The sequence below is a fragment of the Trichechus manatus genome, unplaced genomic scaffold (assembly GCF_000243295.1).
Source record: "Trichechus manatus latirostris isolate Lorelei unplaced genomic scaffold, TriManLat1.0 scaffold00030, whole genome shotgun sequence".
NCBI lineage: Eukaryota > Metazoa > Chordata > Mammalia > Sirenia > Trichechidae > Trichechus > Trichechus manatus.
Window position 1 is genome coordinate 22,218,662 of NW_004443966.1, and position 11,096 is coordinate 22,229,757.

At 35.8% G+C, this 11,096-nt stretch overlaps 1 protein-coding gene across 1 annotated transcript in view; it reads left to right on the top strand.

Annotated features, from left to right (window-relative positions):
• SCAPER (S-phase cyclin A associated protein in the ER) overlaps nt 1-11,096 on the top strand; it is a 119,099-nt gene that overhangs the window by 85,606 nt on the left and 22,397 nt on the right. Inside the window, exon 15 of the mRNA XM_023729873.1 lies at nt 6,948-7,013. Coding sequence (XP_023585641.1) covers nt 6,948-7,013 — 66 coding nt within the window. The remainder of the gene's footprint in view (nt 1-6,947; nt 7,014-11,096) is intronic.

Genomic DNA, 11,096 nt, shown 5'->3' on the forward strand with positions numbered 1-11,096 from the left:
ACACCCTTGTAAAAAATCCCAGGTTGGGCTTATTCCAGGAATGTAAGATTGGTTGAATATTTGAAAATGAATCACTATGATTTACCATATTAATAGAAAAACTATGATTCTTTCAGTATATTTAGAAAAAGTATTACACCTGTTCAAGAGAAAAACTCTTAGCAAAGTAAAATTATTGCTGGGAGCTACCTTGTTTAAAAGTATAAACCAAAACAAATATCATACATAGAGATGAACTATTGAAAACGTTCCCTTTCAAGACAAGACAAGGATACATCTGCCATTGAACTTCTATTTGTGATTATAGTGGATATTGTAGTCAATTCAGTAAGATTGGTATTTGGAGGGGGGGAGTGTATCATAAAAGGAAAAATAAAATTGTCATTATTTACACTTGTTATGATTGTGAACTCTTGATTGAGAACAACTGATTTAGATGAAGAAAAAAGAACATGGAAGATTTGATCAGTAAATGAAATTATAGAAAAAGAAAAAAGACATGGCTTTACTGTACAGAAAACTGTAAAATAAAATGACAGATGACAGGAGAAATAGATCGATTGTACTACATCAAAATTAGTAACATCTGTGCTATAAAAATACCATCAAGAAAATAAAAAGACAGTCCATAGAATGGGAGAAAATATTTGCAAATCATATTGCTGATAAGGATCTAGTATCCACAGTACATAAAGAACTCTTACAACTCAGCTACAAAAAGACAAACAACCAAATTAAAAATGGGCAGTGGACTTGAATAGATATTACTCCAAGAAAGATATATAAATGGTTAACGAGCACATTAAAAGATGCTCAACATCATTACTCATCAGGGAAATGCAAATCAAAACCACAGTGAGATAGCACTTCACACTCCCTAGGATGACTATAATAAAAAAATGGAAAATAGCAAGAATTGGCAAGTATATGGAGAAATTGGAACCCTTGTGCATTGCTGGGGTGGATGTAAAAATGATGCAGCCATTGTGGAAAAGTTTGGTGTATCTTCCAAAAGTTAAACGTAGAATTACCTACCATGTTGTTGTTGTTAGGTGCTGTCAAGTCAGTTCCGACTCATAGTGACCCAGTGTACAACACAATGAAACACTGCCCAGTCCTGCGCCATCCTTACAATAATTGCTATGTTTGAGCCCATTGGTGCAGCCTTCCAACCTGAGGGGCTCATTTTTTGGCACTATTATCAGACAGTGTTCCATTACCGTTCATAAGGTTTTCCCTGGCCAGTTTTTTCAGAAGTAGACCACCAGGTCCTTCTTCATAGTCTGTCTTAGTCTGGAAGCTCTGCTGAAACCTGTCCATAATGGGTGACCCTGCTGGTATTTGAAACACCGGTAGCATAGCTTCCAGCATCACAACAACACGCAAGCCGCCAAAGTATGACAGACTGACAGACACAAGAATTACCATATGACCCAGCAATTCCACTCCTAAGTATGTACCCAAGAGAATTGAAAACATGTTCATGTGCAAACTTGAACAGAAGTATTCCTAGCAACATTATTAATAGTACCCAAAAAATAGAAACCACCCAAATGCCCATCAACTGATGCATGGGTAAAGAAAATGTAGCATATTCATACATTGAAAAATTATTCAGCCATGAAAACGAATGAAGTATATGCTGCAAAATGCTTGAACTTTGAAAATATTATGCTAAGCGAAAGAAGTCAGACATCAAATGCCACATATTGAATGATTCTGTTTATTTTAAATGTCCAGAATTAGCGAATCTCTAGAGACAGAAAGCAGATTAGTAGTTGTTATAGGCTGAAGGCCAGGAGGAATGCGGAGTGACTCTTCTTTTTGAGGTGATAAAAATGTTCTGAAATTAGCAGTGATAGCTGTACAACATTGTGAATGTACTAAAAACTACTGAATTGTACGCTTTAAAATGGTTACAGTGATGAATTTTATGTGTATTTTACCTCAATTACAAAATAGACAGGAGCCCTGGTGGCACAGTGGTTAAAACATTCGGCTGCTAACCGAAAGGTTGACAGTTTGAAACCACCAGCAGCTCTGCGGGAGAAGGATGTGGCAGTCTGCTTCTGTAAAGATTACAGCCTTGGAAACCTTATGGGACAGTTCTACTCTGTCCTGTAGGATTCCTGTGGGTTGGAATCAACTTAATGGCAGTGGGTTTGGTTTTTTTGGTTTGGAGAATATATATATACAAAATCTTATATATGTGTGTGTGTGTGTGTATATGTAAAATCTTATATATAATTGCCATTTTAAAAAGTCCCCAACTGAATCAAACTATTAAAAATCTAGCTTTATTTTGTTTGTTAAAAAAACACCTAAAACAGAATGCCATAATAAAATAATGAGCATAGCTATATCAAGTACTTAAAATAAACAAAAAACAGCCAAAGGGGGACTGTTACTATCCAAGCAGAATTTCAGTATATAAAAACATAAATGAAGATACCAATCATTTGAATAATAGTCACAAGTTGAATTTATATGTAAATATCAAGTTTTGATGTCTTCAAATAGAGAATACACTTTCTTTTTTTAAATGTTCATGGAACATGTATAAAAATTATACATATACTGAGTCACAAAAATCTCTCTAATTCCAGAAAAGCAGAGATTTTATATCTTCTGTGCATTCAGTAAAATTCAAAATTTATAACAAAAGATAAATCAAAACCTTACCTTACTCACCACCCTCTGGAAAGATGAACTAACTTATTTTAAAATTGTCAAAATATTTTAATGGACAAAAATATTTTAATGGACACTTCACCAGAGAATATATATGAGCAAAAAATAAGCACATAAAAAGCTGCTTAATATCATTACTCATTAGTTAAATGCAAATTAAAACCACTCTGAGATACCATCACGCTCTCAGTGGAATGGCTAATGAAAAAGACTGACCATACCAAGAATTGGCAAGAACATGAAGTCGCTGGAACTCTCATACTTTGCTGGTACGAATGCAAGATAGAATGACCATTTTTAAAAATATGTTGGTAATTCCTCTAAAAGTTAAGCACATGCTTGTCATATGACCCAGCAGTCTCACTCCTAGGTATTTATCCAAGAGAAATGAAGAGATTTGCCTACACAAAGACTTGTATGCCAGTGTTCATAGTAGCTTTATTCATAATAGCCCCAAACTGGAAAAAAGCTGATATGCCCAACTGGTGAATGAATCAACAAACTGTGGTATATCCAAATGATAGATGTACTAAACAATAAAAAGAAATGAGCTAATGATATATATAAAACAATATGAAAGAATTTGAAGATATATTTAGTGAATGCATTCGACACAGTAGTGTATGTATGATTCTAGTTATTTGCTATTCTAGAAATCTGTAGTGGTAGAAAGCAGATCAGTGGTTGCTAGAGGCAAGAGGGTAGGGGGAAGAAGTTGCCTGCAGAGTCAGGAGAGAACTTTGTGGGGTAGTGGAAATGTGCTGTAACATGATTGTGGTTTTGTTGTTGGTGATGTACACAGTTGTGAAAATTCATGGAATTGTACACTTAAAGTTGAGAATTTTGTATGTAAATTATAACTCAAACCGAACAGAAATGAAAAAAAAAGTTAAAATTATAAAAACAAAAAACTAGCTGTTTGGAAGCAAGGAGAAAAACAGAGAATATTGTTTAAAATAAGAATTGTTCAGGAATAAATCAAAATGGAAGTTACAGACTATTTCAAATTTGTAACAATGAGAGCATGAAACTTATAGGATGTGTTAAAAGTTTTGCTCGGAATGAAATTTTAGCTTTAAATGATTTTGTTATCTGTTAAAGTAGAAATGATATAAACATCTCAAGGAACTAGAAGAAAAGTCACATCCCTCATGGAAACTAAGATAGATATATTTATTTTTATTTAACAAAGACATATGCTACTTTTTTGTACTGTATCTTTGTAAAGAAAAAATGAACAATTTGAAGTTGATAAGATCTAATTCTCTACGAAGTTTGGTAAAACAGCCTGTGACAAGGGTAATAAACAATAAAAAGGAGTAATAAGCAAATAATCCCACATTATGGCTGAGAAGGAGTATAGCCAAGATGGTTTGGAGTTAAAACTGAAGGAATACAGTGTACAACACTATACTAATAAACTTTAAAACATTGATAAATTGGATTATTATCTAAAAAAATAAATCATCAGAATTGTGATAGAATATTTGAATAGATTATTTTTAGCTCTGTCTTTCACTATTCCCATATTTTAATCTTTTACTCCAAGCAAATAGGCCTTTAGACTGTTCCTGAAGCATAATTTATATTTTTCCTCATGTTCAGGATTGTTCGCTCACGTTTCTCTGATTTCCTCTCTTTTCTTTGTATTCAGATGCTACCTATCTTTCAAGCAAGTGCACATTCCACTTCCTTCAGGAAACTTGCTGTGGCATCTTCTCTGGAAAATGAATAGTTGGCACAGTACTTATTTGTAACTTACTCTCCTCTGTAGAGTTATGTGTCTTTTAATGCTCTCATGTCTCCTTCCTCCTTCTGGAGAATAAACTCGTTGAATATTCCCATTATGTATATTCTTTACCCCCACTATGTATATGCCCCTTAAAATTCCCCACAGTTTAGTTTGTACAGAATAGGGACTCTGGAAATAAATATTTAATTGCTTGCTAAAAGTGAATTGAGACAGGAGTCAAATTAGGAAAAAGTGGGAAACTACTACATCAGGTAAGGTGAGAATTTTTTGGACAACAGATTTCTAGTTACATTTGCCTACTATAGGAGTGAGAGAATGGATTCAGTCCCTTCCACTTCAAGTTGTAGGTAAATGTATGTTTTGTTATACCAGGCATCTTCCTAAGGTTCAGTTTTTTCCTTGTGAAATGGGAATAATACCTTATTGAGTTTTTAGGACTGAAAGAGACAACATAAAGCATCTTGCACAATGCTTGGAGCATAGTCAAACCTGGGTAAATATTATTTTTCGCACCTTTCAGTTGAGGTCCCAATTACTTGCATCTACCAAGTGGTTGGAGGCAGTGGTAGTTCCAAGGTGGAATTCTCGCTTTCTATGCAGGAGACATGGGTTTGATTCCCAGCCAGTGCACCTCTAGGAAGAAAGGCCTGGCAGTCTGCTTCTGAAAATCAGCCACTAAAAAACCCATGGATCAAAAGAGACCATTGTGCATGTGGTCACCATGAGTCGGGAGCCAACTCAACGACAGCTAACAACAACAAGTGGTTATTTCTCCATTTTGATATGCCTTAATGTTATGGCTGACAGCAATGAGCATACTTAGTTTGAAATAATATGTAATTTAATTTTTTATTCTAATGTAGATTTTTTTTGTTCTCTAGCATAGCCTGTACTAGTTTGCTTTTACCTCATTGGGCTTATTATAATTTGCATCTTTCACTTTCTGTTGAAGCAGTGTCCAGTCGTTGTTGGGATTGGTGTACCTCCTTGTGGCTAATTCTTATATATATATAATTTTATTTAGTTTCTTGTTGTTGTTGAGAATATACACGATAGCAAAACATACACAATTCAGCAGTTTCTACATGTGCAATTCAGTGACGATGACATTCTTTGAATTGTGTAACCATCCTCACACTCCTGTTGAGTTGTTCCTCCCTCATTAACATAAATTCCCTGCCCCCTAAGGTTCCTAGCTAATATTTCAAGTTGCTGTTGTCAATTAGATCCCATAAAGACAGTTCTTAAAAGAGCATAATACTCAAGGCGCACATTTTTTACCAGCTAAGTTAAACTATTGTTTGGTTTTAAGAAGACTTCGGGCATATTTTTGGTTTATGGTTTAAAGATTATCTCAGAGCAGTAGTTTGAGGGGTTCATCCAACCTTTGTGGCTTCAGGAAATCTGGAGTCCATGATAATTTGAAATTCTATTCAGTGTTTTCCCCCTCTTGATCAGGATTCTTCTATGGAATCTTTGATCAAAATGTTCAGTAATGGTAGCCAGGTACCAGCCACTTCTTCTGGTCTCATGGCAAAGGAGGCAGTTGTTCATGAAGGCTGTTAGCCCTGCCCCTTGTGGCTAATTCTTTCCAAGTTCACCAGACTCATTCTTGGAGACTGAAAACCAAAAAAACCAAACCTGTTGCTGTCGAATTGATACAACCCGTAGTGATCCTATAGGACAGAGCAGAACTGCCCCATAGGGTTTCCAAGGAGCGGCTGGTGGATTCGAACTTCCACCCTTTTGGTTAGCAGCTGAATGCCTAACTATAGCGCTACCAGGGCTCCTCTTTGAGACTAGGACCCTTTAAATTGGTATTTTCTCCCCCCCCCCCCCAAAAAGAGAAATTGACAAAGTAAGTCAATATTAATGCATTGCTGTAATTAAACCTGTCTTAAGATGATGGCCTGTTGATGCCTGTCACATACTGGTTCAGGCAGACTGGAGCCACGTTAGACAGTGGCAGAGAAGTTTATCTCATTTTCCAGACCTTTGGTATTTAACCAGTATAAACAAAAAAAAAACAAAACAAAAAAGTATTTGAAGGTCTGATAAAATTTGCTTTTGGTGTGTTTTTAATTGTTTCTAATATTAAATGACTATTCTTTACCTGTATTTATTTTTACACTGTGTATCTCTTGAGGTACATGGGTATTCAGCCACCTCAGCTACCATGGAGAAATTTAATATCCTTTCAGATTTAATATTTCTGAAAAATAAAACATCATTCTGAACCAGGTTTCTAAATTCAGAAGTATTTTCATAAATCTGTTATATATTAGTCTAAGAGGAAATATGCATTTTTCAGTCTTTGAGAACATTTTAGTTTAAAGAAATCATTTTAGAAATCAAAGTGTTAAAATTAATGTTGTAATGTTGCTGATTTATCACTTTAACAGCACAACTTTTGTACTGTAAGAATAAAATGGTAGCGAAGAGTTTGGCTTATAAAAATTATCAACAAAATAACTAATAATAATAAAACTTTTTTTCTTTTCAGGGCCAAGGAATATGAGAGTTTAATGGAAACAAAAAATTCTGGCTCTGACTCACCTTATAAAGCAAAGTGAGTATTCCATCCCATGTTTTAGTTCTCTACTTCTTCTCTCCTCTGCCTGCAACAAAAGTGTATCCGAACCATCAGTCCGTACCTGTGATCATGAGCTTTGTATTTATTGCCTGGAATATCATTCTCCTAACACAGTGGTTCTCAACCAGGGGAAATTTGGCCATGTCTAGGGAGATTTCTGTTTGTCACAACTTGGGGGAAAGGCGCTTCTAGCATCTAGTGGGTATAGACCAGTGATATTGCTCAACGTCCTACAATGTACAAGACAGCTTCCCACAAAAAGAATTATCTGACCTAAAATGTCAATAGTGCTGAGATTGAAAAACCCTATTCTAACATAATCAGGTTCTGGCAAGGCAAGGTTGTGCTGGTGCTTGTTCTGAGGAGTTCTCTTTCAGGATTGTTCCTAGTGCTACGAGAGAGATGAAAATTTAGATTTCACCATTGGGTGTTACTGTAATTGCACAATAGCTTAGTAAACCAAAGCATCCTCATTTTCCTTCTCCTGAAAATTTTCCCAGTAGAGGTGCAGTGAGAAAATTATTCACATACACTGCTGATGGGAGTGCAGATTCTGTTACCTTGTTTAAAGAAATGTGAATTAGGAGCTCAGGAAGTTCACTTGAGACCTCAGGCTGTTCAATGAAATAATGCAAACTGTTCCCAAATATTTACACATAAAGATGACTATTTTGCTGTTAGTTTTAATAATGAAAAAAAATCAAGAAACAATTTAAATGCCTCAAATTTAGAAATATCTATAGTTAGTTAGTTCCTGGTATGATAAATATGTATATCCCGTAGATATGCTATAGGATGTTATGGTAGCTGTTATTAACATTTACAGTAGAAATATTCTTGCCCGCCAGAAGTGAGATATCCATAAGAAAATGCTTCTATTTATCATTGCTCTAGAATTATTAACCACTGAAATTCTAAAAGAAAAAAAAGAGATAAAGTTTGAAAGACGGTAACACAGTTATCAAAATTTTGATATGGTACACCTACAAAACCCAAGAGAATCAAGTGAAAAAGTAGTAGAAAAAAGAAAAATCAATTAAGTAAGATGGCTTAGTACTAATAATAGGTAACATTTATTGAGCCTCCGCCTTATGCCTGGCCCTTTTACATATGTCGAATCATTTATTCCTCATAACAACTCTCTGAAGTGTATTGGGGAAACTAAGCCCTGGATGTGGTAAGTAACTTGCCCAAGGTTTGCATCAGCAGATTCAGGATAAAAAATTAATAACTTTTCTTTGTATGATAACCAGCTAAAAATATAAACATCATTTATAATAGTGATAAAAAGGTAAAATACTTAAGAAAAACACAACAAGAAATGTGAAGTATCTCTGAAAGGAAACTTTATAAGAAAACATATAAATGGAAGGAGAAATTGTACACTTGGATGGAAGATACAGTTTAGTAAATTCTCCTACGAATTTAATGTAATTCCATTAAAATAGCAACTTTTTTTTTTTTAACGGAGCTAGAATGATTCCAGGAGCCTCTGGGTGGCACAGATGGTTAAGTGCTTCACTACTCACTGAAAGGTTCTCGGTTTGAATGCACCTAGAGGCACCTTGGAAGACAGGCCAGGCAGTCTGCTTCTGAAGGGTGACTGCCTTAAAAATCCTCTGGCTTTGGAGCAGTCCTTCTGTGCACACATGGGTTACCATGAGTTGGAATTGACTCGACAGCAGCCAACAACAACAATCATCCTAAAGGATATATGGAAGAAGTGGGAGAATTTCTAAGAAAAATTATTAAAAAGAAGGAGATTGAGGGAGGCCTGATCTAACATTTTAAAGGTGCAGTAGTTAAAATGGCCTTGTACTGGCACATAAATAAAATGACAAATAGATGGAAGACTTTTTTAAAGTCTAGAAGTAGATCCAAATACTTAAGGAAATTTAGTATATGACTGTAGTAGAGTGTTTGCAAAGATTAACAGAAGTTGAGCCATTCCTGGAGGCATTCTTCTTTGCAATGTGACTTTGCCACTGCTCCTATCAAGGAGTAGAATCTGTTCCCCATCCTTTTGTATCTGTTCTGGCCCTGTGATTTGCTTGGACCAATAGAATGCTGCAGAAGTGATATGTGACTTTTGAGCCTCAATCTCAACAGGCCTTGCAGCTTCTGCTTTGACCTTCACTTTCTTGTGCCTCTGTGACTGCCATGTCAGGAAGCCTGCGTCAGCACCCTTGAGGATGAGAAATTACATGAAGGGACAGGCTTAGTTGTTCTGCTTAGGGTCCCAGGCAAGGGAGTAGGCAATCCAGGACCAGTCAACCCCCAGCCAAACTACCACCTGACTGCACCAGCTACGTAGTCTTCCTCAGGTGAAAGCAGAAGAATTGCCCAGCTGAGTCCAGACCAAACTGCACAGAGCAAATAGATGATGGATGTTTTAAGACACTAAGTTTTGAGGTAGTTTGCTTCACAGCAATAGATTACTGATACAATGACTAAAGTAGAATTTTAAGTCATTAGGGAAAGGATAGATTAGCCAATAAATGAATGAATCCTTTTCACTTCTTACTGAGTAATAAAATGCTAATGAATCAAAGACTTTTTCTTAAAAAAAAGAACCTGTAAAACCACTAGAAGAAGACATACATGCCAAAGACACTTCTAAGTAAACTTCTAGACATAAGAGTCAGAGGAGAAAAAATACATAAATTTGGTATATAAAGTGAAAATTTCATTCTTGGCCAAAATACCATAAACAAACAAAAAGAAGATAAAAAGGAGGTGGAGATATTTGTAATAAAAATGACAAAGAGCTAATGTTTTATATATATATATATATATCGATAAAAAAAACAAATCCATTGCCATTGAGTTGGTTCCGACTTATAGCAACCCTATAGGACAAAGTAGAACTGCCACACAGTAGCTCTTATAAATTAATAAGAGCAAGGTCAATAATCAATAGAGAAAAAAATATATTGGATATGATGGCATAGTATATCTGGGAGACATAGATGACTACTGACTTGAATTTAATTTTAAGAGAAGAAATAAACATCTTAGATATACAGAGCAGAAAGTCAACTAAGGACTGACGAAAAAAGAGGAGAGAGAGGGAGAGTATGATAGGGTCCTAATAGTAGTGGAGCACAATTACTATCAATTAGGGTTTAGCCAGAAGGAGAGAGTTTTATCTTAACTGGACAATACCATGAGAAGATCTGAGATCTGGTGAATCAGTGCACTAGTTACTAGGGAGTCAAAAGGAAGAAGCTGGAAAAATACTAAGACAAGAGTACCACTTCTGGAGGAGAGTGAGACACCTTGGAATGAGGAAGTGTCTTTAGAGGCCTGACTTAGTGGGAAGAACGAAGTGGCTGAATAAGGGTTTTATTAAAATAATATATTATCAAAGAATCAGATTTTTTGTATTATTTGTTAGAGATACTACACTATACCAGCTGGAGTGGTCTTGAATTGAGAAATTACATAAGCTAACCAACCCATTCCCCACATAAGATGGCATGGTTTGCTGGTCTGGGAAAATCCAACACATATAAACATGAACAAAAAAGGAACATACAAAGTCTATAAGGGGAAAAAAAATGAGAATTAAAACTTTTTGGTGGAAGAAAACACTTCAAACATAGTAGAAGGAAGCAGACAAAAGCTACCACATGACACTTGAACCTGAATTAAATGCAACTGGACAAAAATTGCAGATATGAATTGTGTCCCCCAAAAATTTGTGTCAGCTTGGCTAGGCCATGATTCCCAGTATTGTGCAGTTATCCTCCATTTTGTGATCGGATGTAATTTTCATGTGTGTTGTAAATCCTAACGTCTGTGATGTTAATGAGACAGGATTAGAGGCAGTTGTGTTAATGAGGCAGGACACAATCTACAGGATTAGGTTGTATCTTGAGTCAATCTCTTTTGCGATATGAAAGCGAGAAGCAAGCAGAGAGGAGAGGCACCTCCTACCACCAAGCAAGAAGAGCCAGGAGTGGAGCGTGTTCTTTGGACTCGAGTTCCCTGTGCTGAGAAGCTCCTAGACCAGAGGAAGATTGATGACAAGGATTTTCCCCCAGAGCCGACAGAGAG